The 22,934-nt window shown below is 38.6% G+C and overlaps 2 protein-coding genes across 2 annotated transcripts in view; both read left to right on the top strand.

Moving 5' to 3' along the window:
- The first annotated feature begins 4,249 nt into the window (after positions 1-4,249).
- LOC139939212 (14-3-3 protein zeta-like) lies at positions 4,250-19,175 on the top strand. The gene is made up of 7 exons (XM_071935006.1): positions 4,250-4,465; positions 7,806-7,999; positions 9,337-9,467; positions 10,224-10,413; positions 12,329-12,479; positions 13,589-13,666; positions 14,704-19,175. Exons 1-6 carry the CDS (start codon positions 4,396-4,398, stop codon positions 13,621-13,623), a joined length of 771 nt encoding a protein of 256 aa, XP_071791107.1. The 5' UTR covers positions 4,250-4,395; the 3' UTR covers positions 13,624-13,666; positions 14,704-19,175.
- A 984-nt stretch (positions 19,176-20,159) lies between these two features.
- The window catches only part of LOC139938210 (14-3-3 protein epsilon-like), a 41,766-nt gene continuing 38,991 nt past the window's right edge, over positions 20,160-22,934 (top strand). Inside the window, exon 1 of the mRNA XM_071933611.1 lies at positions 20,160-20,404. Coding sequence (XP_071789712.1) covers positions 20,332-20,404 — 73 coding nt within the window. The 5' untranslated portion in view covers positions 20,160-20,331. The remainder of the gene's footprint in view (positions 20,405-22,934) is intronic.

The raw sequence follows: 22,934 nt of genomic DNA, 5'->3' as shown, positions 1-22,934 counted from the left end.
CCACCCTTGTTTCTGCACGTTTCACTGTGTCATACATGTGTTTAAAATAAATCTGTTATTCTCGATATTGAGAATTGATAATTGTTTTAATGTTTTCTCAAAAAGTAAAGCATTTTCATGGAATAATATTTCAAGAGAAGTCTTTCACCATTACCTTCTGTAAACCCTGTAGGTTATTTGTAAATCTGTGAACTTTTTTTTTCTGTTCCGAAAGGGTCCAATGGCTTTAAGCAGTCAGTGAATGTTTTAAGTTGTGATGTCAGGGATATAAACCAGTTTGGAAGGTAATGCAGTCTGCTCTATACAGCACAATAGTGGATGATACCCATCCCTTCATCTTTAAGGGACAGCAAAGGGGGAACCCTGTTTCAGCCCTAGAAGTAGGTGGCAACCATAGATATAGAATATAATACCCAGATCGGCCGTGCAGACATACGTGCCACAAGCCGAACACAAACATTCCTGGTTCTTCATGGATGCGCTAAAAAGTCACGTGCTGGTTTTAACCCAGTGGAGATGAACATGGGAGATAGGCCTTAAACCACTATGGGCGCGCTAAAAGTCACGTGCTGGTTTTAACCCAGTGGAGATGAACATGGGAGATAGGCCTTAAACCACTATGGGCGCGCTAAAAGTCACGCGCTGGTTTTAACCCAGTGGAGATGAACATGGGAGATAGGCCTTAAACCACTATGGGCGCGCTAAAAGTCACGCGCTGGTTTGCATGAACATTGCAGATAGGTTAATGGATGCCCCAATGCCAGAACCCGCGTATGTACGCGCGACCGATTTAGGTATTATATTCTATATCTAATTATCTATGGTGGCAACATGCCCCTGGTGGAAGTGATTCTGGTCTATTGCCCCCAAATTAGTAAATGTAGCCCTCACCTTGAAGCGGTCGTTCGTGGCCTAGTTATGCTTGGTGATTTCTCTTATAAATGTTTTTAATAAACAATAATAATGATGTCATGAAAACAATGGATTTCAAGTTTAAAAATTGTGCATAAAATTAATATTATTATTAAAGGAACACGTTGCCTTGGATCGGTCGAGTTGGTCTTTGATAAGCGTTTGTAACCGTTTTTTATAAAATGCATATGGGTAGAAAGATGTTGTAAAAGTAGAATACAATGATCCACACAAACATGCCTCGAAATTGCGTGGTTTTCCTTTTACCTCGTCGACTAACACGTCGGCCATTTATGGGGGTCAAAATTTTGACTCCCATAAATGGCCGACCATGTTAGTTCGCACAGTAGAAGGAAAACCACGCAATTTCGAGGCAAACTTGTGTGGATCATTGTATTCTACTTTTAAAACATCTTTCCAACCATATGCATTTTATAAAAAACGGTTACAAACGCTTTTGTTTTGACCAACTCGTCCGATCCAAGGCAACGTGTTCCTTTAATATGGGAGTGTGGCACACCATGTTGGTATAAAACTACCCCCTTAGTTTGTATATGGTTCTTCTGTCTGCAAGAACCAGGTTAGCTTAGCATTATTTGTGTTTATTGTGTGTGTGTGTGTGGGGGTGTGGTTTATTTCTATATCTCAAGATTTATTCTTTAACAATGTTTTAGTACAATGCCTACCGGGCCCTAGTTGAAAACTATGAAATTAACATGAATTTTTTTGCTGGTATGCTTTTTCTGCTAATATTGATGACAACATTCTTTCTGTGCTCAGTAACCTTGTGCACTACCAGCGTTTTGATATCTGTTTTGCTTTCATACAAACAGGCCTGGAATAACAAACTGTAAGCCATGACCCCTGTTGCCCTGGTCTTGTCTTTTTTGCCCTTTTAAACGTTTCCCTTTGACTACAAGATTTGTCAATGGATGTGCCCTTAACAAGTGGACATGGCCTTGTCCTTTCAAAGATGAAATTTCAGGCCTGAATGGAGGCCATGGTAGACCATGGCCTCTGTTGCCCTGATCTTGTCCTTTTTGCCCCTTTTTAAAGTTTCCCATCGGTCACCAGATTCATCAATGGATGTGCACCCCTTTAAAAGCTAAACTGAAAATTACCATGCCTTGCACAGATGAAATTCCAGGCCTGTACATGACTTCACAATGTACATGTGTATGAACGTGATATATAAATTGTTGTATTGAAAACAAGAATAAATCCATATTTTCCATATATGGATTTTTCATTATCCTCTTTTTCATAACCAGAAAGCTGAAAATGGTGAGGGGAAAATATAACTTTTCCAGATGGGCTTTTTTTATTTTTTTATTTTTTTTTTTTTTTTGAGTTTGTTAGTACACAAGCAGGAACAAAAGTTTCTGTGAAATAATTGTAGACAAATTATTTAAATTGCTTTAAAAATTGCATAATTTGCTATTATCTTCATTTGTTTGGTTTGTGTTTTTGTGGGTACAAGAATTGTATCACCCCCACCAAAAAAAAATAAGGGCAAAGCTACCTTTAAGTATAACTGTTTTAATTAAAAGTCCATAGTACTTCTTTTTATATAACAAAGGTATTAGGAGTTGGTTATTATTTTTGTTTAAGTGAAGTGGGTCTGTACAGACTGTATCATGCACACAAGAATTAAAATATTGTGAACACCTTGAAGCATTTTCATGTGAGAATCACCCTTCACAACTGTCGTCAGTGTTTTGTCTTCTTTTATGGGCCCAATTTCTTAAGGAGCTGCCTAAAGACATTGGACACTATTGGTAATTGTCAATGACTTGCCTTCACAGTTGATGTATCTCAACATAATTATGCATAAAATAACCTGTGAAAATTTGAGCTCACGTGGTCGTCGGAGTTGCAAGATAACTATGAAAGAAAAAAACACCCTTGTCACACAAAGTTGTGTGCTTTCAGATGCTTGATTTCGAGACCTCAAATTCTAAACTTGAGGTCTCGAAATCAAATTTGTGGAAAATTACTTCTTTCTCAGAAACTACGTCACTTCAGAGAGAGCCGTTTCTCACAATGTTTTATACTATCAACCTCTCCCCATTACTCGTTACCAAAAAAATGAGGTTTTATGCTGATAACATTTTTTGAGTAATTACCAATAGTGTCCACCGACTTTAAGCAGAAAATTCTGCCTAGAAATCACTGCTTAGCACTAATGAGCTGGATACCGTGCACAAATTGTACAAGTGACATGGGTTTTTTTGGCTGGTAACCATATTCTGGTTTAGCATAATTTGTTTTGCTTAGTTCTATGAAACTGAGGTCTGTTGTCTTTAATTTTGCGGTTTATTTATTCCCACAAGATAATGGTATAGACCTTGTAACCTGTGACGTCATTTGTTTACAAAAGAGCAGCAGAGCCCAGATTTCCGTATTGACTTCCGTCAGGACGTACTTCCTGCTATTGCAAAGTTCAATGAAAGAAAACAGTAATATTTATGGAAGGGTAAAATGGAAAACTTGTTTAACTTATTAATGTTTTGGGTTGATTTCTTTTATTAATATGTATAATGATAACATAGATTTTTCCTGTAGTACAAAATGAAGGAAAAACTAAAATGGAAATCTTGGAAATCTTAATGTTTTGGGGTTGGTTTGTTTTGGGGGTTTTTGTTTATACTTCTTAAATTTATCGGTGTGGAAAGATATCACATAAATTTGTCCTGAAGTTGGTGTACTATCTTGCCTGGAAATACACAGTGTCACTCTTTGTAATTGATCTTGTTAAAGAGGGACTCTCAAGATACAAGTCTTGACATGGACTCATTTTCCGATTCCTAATATTGACAACAATCTCAAACGCCATTTTAAAATGATGTAAAATGCAGAGGTCCGACTTGGGTGGGGTAGGGGTGGGTGTGGGGCTGGCTGGGTCACAATTTTTTCATTCAATCATGGAGGAAGAAATTCATGGAGGTAGGTCTAAGCCTTACTCCTCCAAGATTAAATTGTTACTATTATTATTATTATTAAGATTCAATGGTTTTGGTTTGTTTTTTTGTTCCAATGATTTTCTCATGCAAGTCCAACCAGGGAACTCGCCAAAGCTCCCGCCAAAGGTTCTAATTAAGACACATCTGCACTATAGTTCATTAGTTTCAGAAGGTGTGAATATTAATTTCGTACAAATCAATTAAAGGTCGATTCTCAACCGTTACACCCGACCCGCACCCCTGAACAAAACCACTTGACCACGGCAGTCTCAGTGCTGCGCCTGATCATGGCCATTATTTTATTCCCGCGCGCGCCCTTTGATAATAGCGCCCTCTATTGATTGACTGTGGGTGGCCGATTTACACGACGTCGTCCTTGCACGCACGCACCAAGACTACAGCAAATACCCAGCAAAATTATATCCGCGTACCGCACCCACAAAACACCGACAGATTCCGAAATTTAGGGGCCCAAAAGTGGTCTTTTTCTAAGGAACGGTTTAACATCAGATACATTAAAATGGAGGCCAGATCAACTGAAGAACTCATCCGTATGGCAAAATTAGCCGAGCAAGCTGAGAGATATGATGGTAATGAATTTTTGATATTTTGTTTACCGGTGTCGTTTGGAAAGCACACGTTTTTATATGTATTTTTGACATTTTCGCACAGTGTAGTGTCAGTATGTATAGTGGCCATTTTGAAATTGTAATTCGGGGTATGGATGCAAATTGTATTAATCCCGTTCAAGGATAAGATTGCTACGATGGTAGAGAATTGTTAACAGACAACATTTATCATTGATAACCATTGCCAAATCTTAACAAGTAAAACAGGTTGATCAATTTAAATAAATGCACCAAGAAATTTGGGAGAATGAAATGAAATTGAAATGTCATGAATCAATTGAAATGAATGTCTCTAGTTTTTTTTTATGTTATAAATTTTAGCCGCCTATAGTATATGTCATGATGCTATACACAGAAACCACACACTGTCGACACAGTGACAGTGACATTTGACATTATTTTGAATGGCCTTGTGATCAAATATTGGCTAAAATCTTGTATCTGTCCAGCACTATCTCCTTGCTTATTTAATTGATTGAATTTATTCAAAATTTGGATAAAAACATGTCAAAAATGCATAATAAAACATAGAAAAAAAGACAATGAAATAAGATAAACCAGAGAAGAACAAACAATCCCCAAAAACTGCACAAAATCCCGATAACGTCAGGAAGAGGGTTATGTTGGCTTCGTCGTCGGGAGGAGGGTTATGTTATTGCAACTAAACCCAAAAAGGCAATAATTTAGGTTTTTTTTCCAGTGGGGTCCTTACAAAAAAAGGCAAAAATATCAAAAAGAAATTAAAGTATCAGAAACAGACAAACCTAGACAAGGGCAAAAGGAAGTATCATACTTTCATATGTGAAAACGCAGCGACTAGTAACCAACCTTAAGAGCTTTGCATGTGTTGAACTGTGTGTTCTGTTCAACCTTTTTAAGGAAATTTGCAAACAGGTTTCAATGATAAATTCAGGCATGATATTCTTCCTACTATAGTCTGATTTCCACTTTTTTGCCCTTGGAAAAATCAGTAAAAAATGTGATTTAATAGCCTGAAAAGTCCTGAAAGTCTGTACTAGAACTATTAGGTTCGTTCCGCTTTCATCTAGTTCTAGGAGTACATGTATCATGTGTACATGTAGGTCATCCCTTTACTCAATCAAATGTTCCTACTTATTCCAAGAACCAAATGTCATACCTTTTAGGTGTTTGTTCACTGGTCAAACATCCATAACATAATAAACAATTTGTTGCATCCAAACAACGCCCAGTTCACTTAAACAAATGAAACTAACTAACTATGTGGAAATGGAAACAACTATTCAGACATCCTGTACATTAGGTGTTTGGATTCCTGGAAGAGTCAAGTGTATCTCCTGTACTTCCCTAACCCTTTACGCTCCTACTGTCTGACCACTCAATATTGCCCACTGTGGTTAACGAATGAACAGTACTGTGCACTGCAGTCATGGTGAACTTATGCATACATAAACATGTACATTGTAACTTGGTCAACGCCAGCCTTCCTACTGTTTGACCATTCACTCCTGTCCACTGCGGTCATGTTAACCATGCCAGCCTACAGGCCTTTTATCCATGCACAAACTACCGTTTCGCACGAATCGCATGTCGGTGATGCAGGAATATATTATTTCAAATCAATTCTTTGGTCAAACTTCCAAAACTTGGGTCCAGAATGCTCCACAGTTTTGTAAAATTCTTGGGGAACCCTGCCCCAGTAGGATAAAAATGTGGTTAGTTCAACACATGCATAGCTCTTAAGGTTGGTTCCTAGTCCCTGCGTTTTCACGTATGAAAGTTTGCTTGCGCTTCTGCGAAAATTAGGTCATTGGATGCATACAGTATGTAGAACTTGACAAACTGCAATGCATAGGCCTATGCAGTGTCAGTGAATAATGACAATCCTAGTTAGAGAAGATGAAAACCGTTGGCCTACATGTACATATTTTCCAAGTATAGGCCCCTCCACCCCTAAGTTTGAAAGAATACCAAGATGTTGAAAGGGCAGTGACTTCATGGAAGGAAATTTGTAAAATCTGCAGTAAAGATTCAAAGGAATGCAAGGACATCTCAAATATAAAGGAAAGCTCCTTGCATTTGACAACAAAAGTACAAACACAAGTTAGGCCCTAATACAAAGCCTATACCAGTTTTACTAGACAACTTATACAAAGCTAGTGTTACACTGTACAGGGATGGACCCTAAAAGGGCTAGCCCTGTACAGTGTAACAAAAATACTAGTCGCTGTTCAAACTTTCACTTGGGTAGCCGGGTGGGCAAGTCAAATATTAGCAACCTGCATTGTACTTACATGTATGTAACACTATGTCAATTTTACATGCAAACAAAAAAACACTGGGTAGTCAAAATTTATGCGGGCAAGTCAAGTGTAGGGTTGACTAGCCTCAGGGGCAAAACAGCAAACACACTGATTTGTGTCATTTTGAAAAAGTGTTCTGGTAAGCAAGATACAGGGCAAATTTTTGCAAAAGAATTATCAAGCAAAATTATTTTAAAAACCTAACATGTTTCTTTTTTGCAAGCGCTTTGAGTACCCAGGGTTCTCCACAGAATTGTTCACAACTGTGGGGCATTCTAGACCTAAAGTTTGGCTGAAGCATGCGGAATCGAAACTAGGTCTTTTGAATGTGGGTGTCGTGGCCGAGCGGTTAAGAGCTCCGAATTCAAGCTCTGCTGATTCTGTTCAGCAGAGTGTGAGTTCGAATCCCGGTCGTGACACTTGTGTCCCTGAGCAAGACACTTAACTATTATTGCTTCTCTCCACCCAGGGGTAAATGGGTACCTGTGAGGGCAGAGATGGTTCTTGTGATTGATTTAGCCGAGTAGCGCATTTGTTGCACGAGGCTGTATACTCCCCAGGGAGCTGAGATGGTTTAAGGAGTGAATTAAGGCCCAGTGACCAGGGGTAATATCTTGAAGCGCTTTGAGACACCCGTAGGGAGTGAAAAAGCGCTGTATAAAAACTCAATATTATTATTTTATTATTAATGTTTTCTACTGTGTGTGTGTCTTGGTATTAAATGTCTCAATGTGCATTCTGGAGCATTATAAATGGTTTTATCTTGACGATTTTTGTGTTAGTAATGTCAAAAGAAAAAGGTTATTTTTTTTCCTATTTTTTAAATTTTATTTTTTTGTATACATTTTTGTTGTTTGTATCAGCATGCAATGGGTGCGTATCCACCCGATATGCTACTTCATATCGAGTCAAAAAGCACCCGTTTATGCCATTGTGTGCTGATACACAATGCTACCTTGTGCAGGGAAGAACCCTGCTTATTGGTACACTATATAAGTCTATGTATGATTCTCCTCCAGACATGGTATCAGCGATGAAGGAGATCGTGGTCAAAGAGCCAGCTCTTTGCTCCGAGTCAAGAAACCTTCTGTCGGTTGCTTACAAGAACGTCATCGGAGCCCGGCGGGCGTCATGGCGGATCATCAAATCGATAGAATCCAACCAGGAGGATGGATCCGCTAAGCAAACCCAAGCCAAAAAATACCGTGAACAGGTGAGTACTTTGTTTGGGTTGTTTGTTTGTTTGTTTGTTTGTTTGTTTGTTTGTTTGTTTGTTTGTTTGTTTGTTTTTGTTTTGGGGTGTTTGTTTGTTTGTTTTATTGTTTCCATGCATACATTCCAGCGTTCTCCCTTAACAGTGGTCCGCTGGACAAATGGTTGTTCAAACATCAGAGGACAGTCAGAATTATCTCCAAGAGGTCCTGCTGGCTAGTTTGGTGTTGAAAATTCAACCAGCAAAAATGTATTATTTACAATTAAGATTTATTTCATAAAAGCATGATATTATTTGTACTTTGTAGCCTGATTTCAGATTGTTTTTGCTGTTGGAAGAATCTGAAAAATTGTGATTAAATAGCCGGAAATGGCTTTTAGACCCTACTAGTGTTCACAATAAAAAACGTCTACTTTTTTCAAGGACCAAGTATCATGCTTGATAGAAAAGATATCGTCCTCGTTCGCCTTGTTTTCTCTCTCAAATATGCACAAGACTCGGGAAGTGTCGTGGCCAGACGGTAAAGACCACCGAATTTAAACTTTGGTGTTTCTGATCAGCAGAGTGTGGGTTCGAAACCCCAGCCGTAACACTTGTGTCCTCAAAAGCAAGACATTTTACCATTGCTTCGCCCTTCGAATGGGACGTAAAGCCGTTGGTCCCATGTGTTGTGTAAACACATGTAAAAGAACCAAGTGCACTTCTCAAAATAGTAGGGGTTCGCCGTGGTGTTCCTGGCTAGATGGTACCATATTGTGCCACATCACCTTGTGAAGCATTGCATAGTGCAAGGATTAGGTCTCATAATTCAAAACTTCGTCCCACTCACCTTTGCACTAAAAAATACCTTGCACTTTGTGTCCTTTGGCAAAAGGAATGTTTTAAATATGGTTATTAAAGGATTTGGGTACTCTTTGTAACACAAAACACAATGTCAACAGATTTACATTACTCTTACACCGTTTGAAGATAATGATGGTAGAAAGCGTACCTTAAAATATTAGTTGCTGTAGTTTTTGAGAAATGAGTAAAACAATGTCATGAAAATACGTTTTTACATGCTAAAATAATTTTCGTCTTGTGATCACTGAGACGAAAATTTATTTTCATGACATTGTTTTACTTATTTCTCAAAAACTACAGCACCTCGGCAAGTAATATTTTCAGGGAAGCTTTCTACTATTATTATCTTCAAACTATGTAAGTTTAGTGTAAATCTGTAGACATTGTGTTTTTTCCCTACAAAAAGTACATAGACACTATAAGACTTGAACAGTCTATTCCACAACAATGTATGTCATTGTAACCAGTCATTTATTGATAATTTTTCTTGACAGATTGAAAAGGAGTTGCTAGCTCAGTGTGAGGAGGTCTTGAAGCTACTGGATAAATTCCTTCTTCCTCAGACGGAACAAGCAGGAGATGATGCCACGGAAAATTTAGAGTCAAGAGTCTTCTATTACAAAATGTACGAGAACACAACCGGTGACTGGGTTTAGTTAAATTGTGTTTATTAAATTTATTGCAAAAACATCACAATACAATATTTTTTATTTCCTTTAAAAAAAATTTTTTTATTTATTGCAAAAACATCACAATACAATATTTATTTATTTTTAAATGTTTTTTATTCCCTTATATAAACTTGGCATGCCTTATATAAGCTTCTTATGTACAACTACAATAAAGTGAGATAAGCCTAGTTACTTGATTATTGGGGTGCCCCAATTCGACCAGCGTAAATGCGTGACGCCCACTCACTTGACGTTACACGATCATTCTTACATCATGTAGTGTTTCAGCTCTTTCAGCTCGGGTCCACTCACAGGCCAGATTATGGTGGTTTTCCTGATCCCATGTCAGGCATAATCAGCTTACTCGTGCAGTCCTTGGTGTAATGGGGTAACACAAACCAAACATTTTCAGGCCATGAATTACACAGAGATCATGGCCCCTGTTGCCCCTGGTATTTGCATCATTGCCCCTTCAAAAGTTTCCCACACGCTTAAAAGATTTTCCTATGGACGTGCCCTTTGCAAAATGAAAATGGCCTTGCCCTCTCGTGTGGGAAACTTTTAAAGGGGCAATGATGCAAAGACCAGGGGCAACAGGAGCCATGTTTGGTTATTTCACTTCTATGGTGATTAGGCATGTATCAAATATTGTGCTTGAAAACCCTTTAGTCATGACTGTAACTTTTGACTTTTAACCCTTTAACCTACAGGAAGGGAGACTATTGGCGCTACCTGGCTGAGGTCAGCGAAGACGATCGCAGAAAGAATTCAAGAGAGGAAGCTTTGGCTGCCTACAAGGAAGCCGTGGAGTCTGCAAAGAAGCTCCAATCGACGCACCCGATTCGTCTCGGTTTGGCTCTTAACTTCTCAGTATTCTACTATGAGATCATGGGAGATCCGGTAAGGAACAGTGATGGGAAAATCCATGCGGAAAGCTAAATGCCTTCCCAAAGGGCCTTTCTTTCTCCCTGTTTGCAAGATGCAAATAATAGCAGCTCTGCCAGAGTTCTCAACAGGGTCAACTTTTGTCCGGGCACTAAACCAATCCTGCACTGTTTTCAAATTGCGCAAATAATTTATGCACGATCGGCATATTGCGCACACTATATGCTACTCTCACACTAGGGAGAATATGCTAGCAAATGTGCTTATGAACGGAAATACTTAACAATCGCTCAAACTTTGCAACATTCGCTGTGTCCTCGTAAGCGTTGGTAACAAATTTGGTACATTCACAAGTCTTTGTCCACCTCCTTACGAAGATCGGTCACTTAAGGCTGCTCTCACAAGGCGAATATGCTTGCGAATATGCTAACGGAAGGACATATTTGACATTCGCTCAAACTTCGCAACATTCGTCATGTCTTCGTAACGGTGGTAACAAATTCGGAATGTTCACAAATTATTCCCCACCTCCTTACGAAGATTGGTCAATTTAGAAACCTGTTTCTAAATTTCACCGAATGTTGCAAAGAAGGTTATTCGCCGTCGATTTTCATAAGCATCGGTAACATGGTAAAGCGTGCGTAAGCGTTGGGAACGTTCGTAAAGGCATTGGCCAGCGTTGGTAAGCACTCGTTATATATTCATAAGATATTGGTAAGGAGAGGGCGGACCGAGGACAATCGAGGGGTGAGACTGAGATGAAAATGTTCCTTATCCCACCGCCATTTCAGACGTATTCAAAGCGAAACTCAAATATTCATCTTGTCTTGTGAAGACAGTAATTCGCCATCAGTTTTCGTAAGCATTGGTAAGCCATTGGTACTACTGGTAAAGCGTGCGTATTATGCATATTGGTAAGGAGAGGTTTAAGGATGACCGAGAACATATTCACTGTCAAATCGCAACTTTTGGGCGAATTCATCGCGAATTTCAAATATTCATATTCGCAAGAATATTCGCCCAAGTGTGAGAGTAGCAATAGTATTCATGCACTATCGGCAACCTTGGCAAACTATTCCTGCGCGACAAGCCGGTTGCACAAACCATTCCTGCAAGCATGATCGGCAATTGCACAAACTATTCCTGCAAGATCGACTGATTGTGCAAACATTTTTGTGCAAATCATTTCAGCATGATCAAAACCACTGATCCTAAACTAAAAGTCCAGTTTGTGCATGATTTGCGTCTGGGTATTTTTTGATCTCTGATCGGTCTCCCAATACCACGCTGTTTGTTTCAACATCCAAAGAATTGGATCTCGGGACCGACATGGACAATGTCCAACAATAATATCTCTCATGGTAGCGTTGGGTTGACTCAATACACCGATCCAGTAGGCTCCGCCCACGACGCACGTGTGAGCAAGAACACGTGGGGCTCTCCAATGCCTTTCTGTACAACTCCGCCGCGCGCGCGCCAAGATACGCGCACGCATGTCGGACCTTATTTGTCGAACCTTCGTTGCATTGTGATTGGTCAATACGCAATGGGGCGGAGCTTAGTGAATCGGTCTATTATTGAGTCTTCGATACAAGGTTCCATTCATCGACTAAAAATGTAACCAGTACAATAAGTTCTAGTTACATGTAGATGAAAAAGACAAATTCATAGAATAGATAGTTCCTAGTAGACGCCATCTTTACAGGCAAATCGCATTTTGTCTTGCAGGCGCGTCAACCGCTCAAATTACTAGTGAAGCCGCGTAATGCATGATTGTGTGCTCCAAATTGCTCATTAAGATGGCCGATTGTCATATTGCAACCTATGTATACCGTAATCTCACTTTTGTCAATTTTGTCAAAGTTTACAGTTTTGTTAATCTCAGAAATGTTAATGACAGTTGGAATGTGCTGTGTGATTTTGTTTTTAGTCTAAAGCGTGTAACGTGGCCAAAGAGGCTTTCGACAACGCACTATCGGAGTTGGATAATTTGAAAGACGAAAGCTACAAGGATTCCACGCTCATCCTTCAGTTAATCAGAGACAACCTCACTCTCTGGACATCAGACAGCGAGGTTGAAGGTACATCATGTTTTTACAAATTTTGTCTTCCACCTTGATCTACCTTGACAAAGGGCATTCATAACTTGATTTTTGTGTCCCTATTCACAAGATGCATACTAGGCCTGGGCGAATATTCAAATTTACTACTCGACTAGTCACGCCTCAAGTAGTTGCAACTTCGATGCTAGCCACAACTAACTTTTAATTCCCAACACGTAAAAGTTACGCTAGGATTGTGTCAATGATGTCCGATTGTGTTTCGAAAGTAATAATGTTGTTGTGAATAGTCGTGAGCGACTTCATTGGTTCACCAAACAGGTAGTCATGACTATTTTTGTAGTAGTCGTGGCGGAACTATGGTAGTTGAAATAAAGTAGCTGCGACTCGATTAAGCAATCAATAGTCATGACTATGACACTAGTCGCACTAGTCGCCCAGGCTTAGTGCGTACACACTCAATGTGTAGTTTAATGATGTGAGCTTCCACTGGAATGGCAACATCAAACCTCTTTCTATGAAGGACTACAAATACGCTTTGCAGTACGTATTGCCGTATATGTTGCCTTACGTGTTGCCATTTAAGATGCTATACAAGTTACTGTGCACAGTGTTGTTCACAATAATAAGATGGCATAAACTTCACTTATATTCTGTCATTTGGAGGCAAATTTCTATGAGCTTGTGAAAAAAACCTACTGAATCATAGAATCCTGTTGCAAACAAAAATCAGGAGCCTCAATGCCATGAAGCAAAGCCACCTGACATTTCTTGCCAAACATGGAATCTCACTGAGCGACAGACCAATCTCATCAACTCAGCGTCAAGCTGCGGAAGATGGTAAAAGGCGGCTATCGACAGCAGAAAGATACCAAATTCCACTTTGTCTTGAATCAATTGTTAAACAGAGGACACCAAGCGCCAGAGTTTACCAAACGCCAACAATGGCAAACCTTGCTCACGTATCTCGTCAACCAAATACATTATAGCCAAACAGCTCCTATATAACTATAGAAAAGCAACAAAACTCAGATTGAAGTCAGTCACGGTACTGAGTAAAGATTCCTTTCATTTATAATTGGAGGTGGATCTAAGATGCTGACCAATTGTTGATTAATTTACTTTAACAGAGAAAGTGGAGGATCTTGAGGAGCCACAGGAATAATAGTAGCACTTTCTCATCAGAAAAAACAACAAGTAAGATTAAGGTAAGTGTGCCATGTGAATATTTTGATACTTTATATATCCGCCGATGTGTGGGTCGATGACTGGCCATTACGCTTTTGGATGGTCTGATTGTTCTTCCGAAGAGCGACCGGAAAAATAACCGGTTCGAATCTGTAAATGTCTTTAGAAAACTTCAAATTGAGTTACAATGACGAAACAAATTATAGATGTATATACAAAAACAAGTTTGATTGGAATTAAATAATCATGCATGGGTAACGTGAAAGGATTCGGCGTGACGTGGCCGAGCGGATAAGAGCACCCAACTCAAGCTCTTGTGTTTCTGATTTTCAGCAGAGTGTGTGTTCAAGTCGTCCCTGTCATCACACTTGTGTCCATAAGCAAGACACAAACCATTTTTGCTGCGTCCTTCTGATGGGACGTATAGTTGTAGGTCTCCTGTGGTGTGTAAAATACACATAAAAGAACCCAGTGCACTTGTCAAAAAGAGAAGGGGTTTACATTGCATGGTGCTATAAAGAAACAGGTCTCATACTTCAAATCGTAGCTCTGCATACCTTGTGGGGATAAAATACTGAGGGGTTTGAAAGTTTTAAGAGAGGTTAAATTTGCTTCGGGGATAAAGAATATTAATTTTGGTTTTTACCCATACACCGATGTGTGTTAGCACTGTATACTCAGTACTTTCCCGAGTCCTGTGAAAAAATATCATAGCATGATACTCGGGTGGGATTCAAACCCACGACCCTTGCAATTCTAGAGCAGTGTCTTACCAACTAGACTACCGAGGTTGCCCGGTAGCTAGAGGCAGGTAAAAGTTGGGAAGGCAGGGAAATCTGCTCTACTGTAAAGGAGGTAAGGCCCAGTTTCGGCCCCAGGAGTAGGTGGCAGTGTGCCCCTGCTGACAGTTGATTTGGGTCGACAGCTCCAATCAGTAAAGGGTAGCCCGTACTTTCAAGTGGCCGTCCGGCTTTGTGATGCTAGGGGATCTTTCGTAAATGTTTGTTTATATAAATAGCGATTAAAAATAAAAATTGCTTATCTTTTCTATTTTCAGGGCTGAGATAACCGGGCTGTACATGGGATTCACCCAACTTGGAGTGACAAAACTTGACATCTTCTCAACTTGCAAGAGATTCGACTTGGAAAGGGAAAAAAACCAAAAACCAAAAATTACAATGACACAGGCAAGAATGTCCATTCTCCTTTACTGTAGCAGACTGTGTACAGACCTAAGTAAAGTCACCACCAGTGTTCCTCTTTATTACTATGTTGTGACGTTTGTTTTGATATCAACATTTAGAGAATGGCATGGTACAGTTTTGGTAAAATACAGAGAATCACACGAGGACATCCAAACTCGCTAAATAAATTGGTGAAATCTTTCAATTAACTAAAACACCTTTTGTGACCTTTTTTTAAACAAACCAAAGTTTCTGAAACACCTTCCCACTGAAATGTTGTACTTGGTAATTTCTCTGAGTTTCAGCGGCAGAAATTGGAAATAAAAAAAACAACTAAATGAATAATTGTTAAAGTTATACTTCCACCTTCAACCAAAAACATTTCTCAAGGAGTGACACTGCTGCAATTCGAACCAAAAGTGTATCATGCATTTTTACAGTATCCGCCATTAAAACCATTTTTTTAGCAAAATTGTTTTTGATTGAAAAAAAAAATAATAACACAGTTTGTTTTTAAATGGAGTTGGTAGCATAAACCAGAACAGTTCTCAGTTTTATTATTAGATCTTAACAGATTGTTGGGATGAAAAATCGTGTTTCAATCCAGTACTTCGGAAGGGTTATTCTCTGACAGCAGGGGATGATCGTTAAAAGAAAAGATGGAGACAAATATTTAAAAACTGGTGGTGGTCGTAGGGGTTGTAAGGGATTGGGTTTGATTTTATCAAGACTTGGTTCTGGAGTAAGAGTTAATAATGGTAGATAAGTATATGTATAACCCTCCCAAATAATACAAACCATAGTTAATCTGTAATTTGGACTATACATTGGTGTTAGATTGTGGGGTGTCCTTTTTTCTGGGTGTGTGGGGGCGGGGGAGACGAATCTTTCCAGGGGGAGGAAGAGAAGAGTGTTGGATCTCCGATGCCCAGAGCAAGTTTGGATCCAAAAGTCGGACAGTGAAAACTCAAGCAGTCGGACAGTGAAAACTCAAGCAGTCGTTGGACTCATTCCACGTCAGGTGTGTGTTTGCCGATTCAAATGGCCTACTTCTTGAACGTGATTTCGTTGTTTTTAAAAAGGACACTCCATATGCACAATTATTACGTGTTTAACAACTTGCTGCTTCTAGTAGTATAAAGTCAGTATGTTACAATGTATGGCTAGGACACTACAGTATATGACCCAGGGGTGTAAATTTTTTGGTCATTTTAGAGGGTGTTAGAAACCGTATTCTCTTTTTTTTTTTTTCCCATGATCACTTTTTCCAAACCCTCCCCCTACTCTGCCTGAAAGTTTTTAAACCCCCAAAAAAATAATGATAATAATGTTAAGGTACCGTACTAAATTATTTTTTGAACAATTCCAAAACCTCCTTTTCCTGAAAACCCCGATACCAGCATGTTGTTTTGTACATCTTTGAAAATGATGAAAAAATGTACAACCCCAAAGCCTGTACTTTAGTTGTAGATTTTTCTGTGCTTGTCTTATTATGTGTGTGTGTGTGTATTTGTATGACAGTTATGATAAAGCGTGCAAGTTCAATAGCCTAAAAAACCTCCTGTGAAATTCAGAAATAGAAACCTACTTGAGTTTCGTCAGACTTGAATGTACATATATGAGCCAATTGGGGGGCGCTATACCATAGACAGGGCAATTTGATGGGGATTTGGGCAGCTGTCTATTAGCGTGAACATCTGAAGTGAACATTTGTTGAAGAAATATCTACAATTCGTGGCTAATTGAGGATATTTCATAATAAGGTGGTAACAGACAGATAAACAAGTTTGATGAAGAAATTGTTATAACATTTTTGTTTACTCTTACACTGATGTGTATTAAGCTCTATTCTAAGTACTTTCCCGAGTTCTGTAAAACAACTCCACAAAGAAATCATTTACTTTGGTTTGGTAGGGATAGAACTAGGAAAACAACAGTATGAAGGAATGGCACTTATCTCACACGCTGCTTCAAAATCAACCGAAAGATGTTTCAATCAGCAGAAAATATTTGATCAATCTATATAAGAATCTGAATTTCAATAACAAGCAATATCCATCATGAAAAACAAATGGGAACTGACTTGCATTCTGTATAATTACTGCCCAGTTGTAGAATAGGTGTATTAAGGTTAAATTAATTATTTTGAAAAAAAAAGAGTTGGCAAATATGCTTTTTTTTTTTTTTGAGTGAACATTAGCGTAGTTTATGTTTATTTGTTTGTTTGTTTTCTCCCTTACGGGGCTGCTCATGTATCATTTGAATTCTTAAAGTAAGATTAAGGTTATTATTTTTTATATTGAGAGTGCTGTGAACACAATTAGCAGGTTTTGAATTTCAACTCGATTATGGCCAAGCATTGCTTCTTCTTTGAAAAACAACTTTGTTTATTAAATGTTTCTAAAATTTTTATGCCAAGATATAAAGAGAGTTTCAGTTAAGAACTAATAGGCATATGAAACCATGCGACACGGCGTGCCACAAAGCATTTTTGCCCACTGAGAAAATGGTGGTCACTCTTCAGTTTACACAGCAGACAATTTCAAAGTGGACATTCGAATTTGTACCAATGGCAGGTCAACTGAATTCCGTACATAACATAGCGAGTGCCCCCTCTATATCTTGGAAGTCTGTGGGCCAAGATCAGTGGTAACTTTCATTGCACTGTTTAGCTTACATATTTATAAAGTTAGATTAAGCAGAAAGAGGTCACCAGTGAAAGTACCATCTGAGGTGTGTTACCTGTACCTGGTTCCCTGCAATAGTTGCTTGGTGTATTAATTCGCTGAGCAATATTCTGATTTAGAAGCCTCTACGAAATTATCCCCTTGGTACTAGTGGAGTTGGCTGGTCTAGTTTGATGGCCCCCCTGCTGAAATACAAGACCTGCTTTAACACAATTAAGTCTTTGCCGTGAGATTGAATAATTGATAAGTGAAACTGTATCACCCAGCATCAAAGCTGGATCCATTGAAAACAAGACACCTTGATCAAGCTGCCGCCATTTTTTAAAATCAGATTCCCTGACTGTTGTACATACATAACAGTAGTGGTTTGTAACTACATGATGATTACCAGACTATTTTTTGACAATACCATTGGCAACAGCTACAGCTGTAAGTCGCGGATGTAAATTTTGATACATTCTTAGTCTGGTTCAGGCCTGGTCTGGTTGCTGACCGCAATGAAAGATGGCACCAGCTTGATATATTACCTGAAAGGCCAACCCAAAATGAAATTGTGGTTTCTGGTCTCAACCTTTTGAGTCAATGCTTCTTTCATGTAACCATTGTAAGCAAAATTATCACCACGAAAAGTAAAAAAATTCTACCGTTGAATTTTTGTCGGTCTCATCGTCTTCTTGCCATTGTTTTATAAAACGGATTTCAATCAGTTGTGTTTTTCCATCCATTTATCGATCAGAAAATTCAAGTTAACTTTGGCTAGATCCGTGAGTAGGCTGTATATTTTGTTGTTTCAATTGAGACTAAGAGATAGAGAGTAAGTTAGTTTACCGTATTTCTAAGGCCCACTTTTATAGAGCTTCTTAAGCAGATATTAGCAGGATACCAGTCACACATGGTACATGTGAAATGGCATTTTGTGCTGGTAACCTTATTCTGCTAAGCATTATGTTGTTGTGCTTGTTTACAGCTTAAGCAGTTCTATGAAATTTGGCTCTGCACGTTGCATTTTTTTTACTCAAACTCTTGTTCTGTTTTGTTTGCGTGTGCTTAAAATAGTTTTATCTGCACCTTAATAACTGCATTAATTTAAATATCTTTGATTATATCTGTCACTGTTAATTAACAAAAAAGTAGGTTGCAGCAGTCTACGGGTATATGTGTCTTTATAAAAAGGTAGCTTGTACATGTATGACATTTTAAGAAAAATGCTTAGCTCTTTCTTGATAAATATATGCATGACTGAACCAGCAACAACAAAAAAACGGCTGTAAAGGAGACTAGTAAAACGGATGTATTGTTTGGAGTGAATGGCTTCATACCAAAATGAGCGGCTGTGGCTGTATGTGACTTTGCGATAATTTAGTTTAGCAGCAATGTTGAAGTCATTCCAAGAATGAGTCAGCCATAGCCGTAGCCACTTAAGAAGCCTTTTGGATATTGTCACGTCTGTGTGAGGCAAATAATGGGGTTGCATTCATGTAGCGAGTTTAAAAAGAAGGGCTTCAAATTGGATTCGATTTAATTCCTGCTCACTTGTAGACTGTGTACAGTGTTTGTGCACTACATGTGTTTGTTCATGTACGATGTGATAACAACAGAAATTACATTTGTGTGGTAATTTTACTGAATAAAAGAATAACTTCAAGCACTCTAGACAACGACTGTAGTTTGCGACTTTTCATTTTTAGAAACAGTGTTGGATAGATCTAATTTCACCTTTACCTCTATCAGATTTCTGATGACGTCACAAATGGCTTAAGTCAACTTGGTCTGCCATTTTGGGAGTCAAATGAGGTAAAGACGTTGTGCATGTGAAGATGTTGTGCATGTGAAGCAAATACTTCAGTGGACTCGGCTAGACGTCAAAATGTTTCTCATTGGCCCATCCTGTGCTATGCATACACTTTGGTGTGCATTTTTATTGTTTCATTATCGGTAAACCTCTACAACGGCAGTGAGGTTACATTAATGCGTATATAGTTTGCCCACTTTTCAGAACCGTTTGAGAAACCTGACATTTACGAAAGCAGGGACACTGCCAACATAGGGCTAGATAGCTCAGTTGGTAGAGCGTCGGCACGTTAATCTGGAGGTCGTTGGTTCGAATCCCACTCTAGTCAATTCTTTATATTGATATATATCTGGTTTATATTGATATTTACGAAAACACTGCAACAACAATTTGGTTAGTCTCTTTTAGTTTCCCAAAGGAAAAGAAAATGCTCTTGTCTTTTGTTCCTATATTAAGGAACAAATGTTTTAAAAGTTTTGATTTGTCCCTGTTACTAACCATGTTGATATCATAAGAAATGTTTGACAATTTACTTTGGCATCTTCTGTTTTATCTGCATAATGAATTTTTAGCATTCTCGATTTGCAAGTAGGCGGTAACCAGTGATCCCTTGGTCATATTTAACTTGTCTCTGCACACTTTGTTGGAGCAAACTATGTTTTTGCCGAACAGGTGGCGTACCAGTTTTGACACAAAGCCAATTGAGAGACCTTGTGTTTCACATTAATTATGCATGCGTCATTCATACTAGGTGTCTACCGTTCGGTTCGAACGGCTGGAATCAAGCCTATGTTATTGCGCCATACCATGTACGTATCGACACGACGTCTACACACACCCGCGTGTGCACACCCATCAACGGCCGTACAGTACACGTACAAATGTACGCACGCAAGCCGTATTTTGTATGGAAAACCCATCGGTGATTTGATTCTCAACCCAGACTGCAGGTGGAAAATCTTTCTGGAGATATTTAAGACTTTTTTCCCCTCAAAGAACGCCGATAGTTGTTGTCACTTATCATGGGAGACAACGGTAACCGTGAGGACCTTGTCTACATAGCCAAGTTGGCTGAGCAAGCGGAAAGATACGATGGTAAACATTAATTTTAGTGTTGCAATTTTGTCTTTAAATTGTTGGTGAAGATTTCGTTACACCATTTGTACACTGCACCTATTTCGTGAGAATTTTATATAATTTGTTTAAATGTCTGCATTGACGTCGAGTGAGGAAGACGGTCGAAGGGTACCTGTTTGCCTTCTTACTGTCGTTTTTCTGTTGTCATAATATTTTTCCTATTTCCTTCCCTGTTTATTTAATTTCGTTTATTTTGTCTGACCATGGACTCGGAGGAAGAAAATTGTCTTCCTCCATGATGGTCTGACCATGGTCTGACAGTTTAGTTTTTTCATTTAATATTTCAACTTATAAATCATCAAGCTTTAAAAAAACTGTTTTTTATTTTATTAAAATATTAGGAAAAGTTTCCGTATGGCGCCACCACTTTTTCATTTGTTATGAAATAATACAGTACAGTATCTAATTCTAATTTACATCAATGAGATATCCCTTTTTGTAAAATTAAAAATGAGTGAAAAAGTGGTGGCGCCAAGAAAATCCTTGTTTTACTCTAAATTCATAAATACTCGGGACAATTTACTCATTCAGATTGGTCATGAGGGCATCAGGTGGGGGTGTTTAAATGGGATGATATAACCACAGTAAAAAGTGTTTAAACATAGGCGTGATGCGGGAGCTTATTGCGTGGTGTTATTTTACGCGTAACGCATTCATGATTCAATACGCCAGGATGGCCAGCACTCAATGTAAAAAAACAAACTATTACCATGCGCGCTACGCACAACTGTTTAGCGTCAACGCCATTTTGACACTTGCCGAAAGGGAGCCAAGACAGAAATTGAAAATTTAGTTGACTTGTTTTACAGATTTTCCAATTTTATTACCCTTTTTTTTATGCAGAGTCGTGGCCGTTTGATAAGGGCCCTCGCCTTCAGCTAGGGCCTTTGTCGGTTTTAAATGGACGCTTAAGACCGAGTCACTAGCTCTTTTATTCTCGGTCATAAATGCCCTTTTTCAATGAAATGTGAATTAACGAAAGTTTAAGTCCAGAAATATTATAACATTAGTTTTAGTTTAGTACTACCAATACACAGACCACAGACACAGTCATATTTATCAACAATAGTTTGATTAAAATGAAACTATACAGGAGTTAGTGTTGGGTTACTCCAACAAGTATGACTATGAGGTTTTCGGACCATTCAGGACAACAATAATTAACTTACAAAACACAGTTAGACATCATTGACACAATCCTTTTAACATCTTGCCACAATGCATCTTGAGAACTAAAAATTAGTCAGGACTAGTGACGTAGTCGCGACTATTTGAGTAGTTTGAACCGTGAACAGCAACTACAAAACTTCCTTTCTTTTCCAGATTTCTGTTCTTATTTCACATTTAAGACCGAGCTGTGTTATAAAACACATATTGACTGGCATAATTCGGTAACTAGTGTACGTCTATTCCCCCTCGGGCCTGTGAGTGACCAGAAGAGGGGCCTATTTCCCTCTGGACACTCAAAGTCCCTCGGGGGAATAGACGTACACTAGTTACCTCATTGCCAGTCAATATGTGTAGTTGCCCAGGCTTATACAGTGGATCCCAAAATAAAAAAGCACCCAAGCTTCGTATAGTAATTTTACCCCTACGGTACATGTATATCCACTCCACAGTGTGTAATTTACAGTTTGTGTACACTGCACCTTATCATTATCTTATCAAGTGAACAATTTATAACCAAAGTTCAATTCTAAACATTTGTGCCTTTTCTTCAAAGTTATTATCAGTTTGATTTGGTTAAAGGTCAGATGAATTTATGTTTACAGTAGTAAATTTATCTGATGGGCTCTTCTTGCCAACTGTACAATCTGTACTTACTGCTTAACGTGTATGATGTCTCAACTACTGTACCCTACCTACTATTTTGAGCTTCAAATGTTACACTGGATCGCAGGCTAGATAGAGGCCATGATTTAAGCACCGGGCCAGTAAACTTATGACTCAACAAATTGTCACAATGCATCTTGAGAGTTAAAAATTAGTCGCGGCTAGTGTCGTAGTGGGGACTATTAATTGAGGTGTGACTAGTCGAGAGACAATCTGATGCCAGGATCTTGTGTGTTTTTGTTGAAATGTTGACTTTCAATCTGATAAAAATCTTTCAATTCTGTTGAGTATTGAAGAATACATGAATTACTTGCCCAATTAAACAGTTTCAAATCTTTGCTAAATGACTGGTGGTATTTTAAAAAAACAAATTTGTGGAAACTTACTTCTTTCTCGAAAACTACATCACTTCAGAGGGAGCCGTTTCTCACAAGGTCTTATACTATCAACCTCTCCCTATTACTAGTCACCAAGTAAGGTTTTATGCTAATAATTATTTTGAGTAATTACCAATAGTGTCCACTGCCTTTAAGGGGAATGACCTTCCTCAATGCTGCCTCAACCCAAATCAACCAACAAATGTGTATAGGATCTCAATTTTCCAACATGATCAAATCACCCGTAAATCCGTACTGCATCAATCCTCAAAATTCTT

This window comes from Asterias amurensis, chromosome 6, assembly GCF_032118995.1.
Source record: "Asterias amurensis chromosome 6, ASM3211899v1".
In the NCBI taxonomy this organism is placed as follows: Eukaryota; Metazoa; Echinodermata; class Asteroidea; order Forcipulatida; family Asteriidae; genus Asterias; species Asterias amurensis.
The sequence above is the reverse complement of the archived record's forward strand: the minus strand, read 5'-3'. Positions and strand labels throughout refer to the sequence as shown.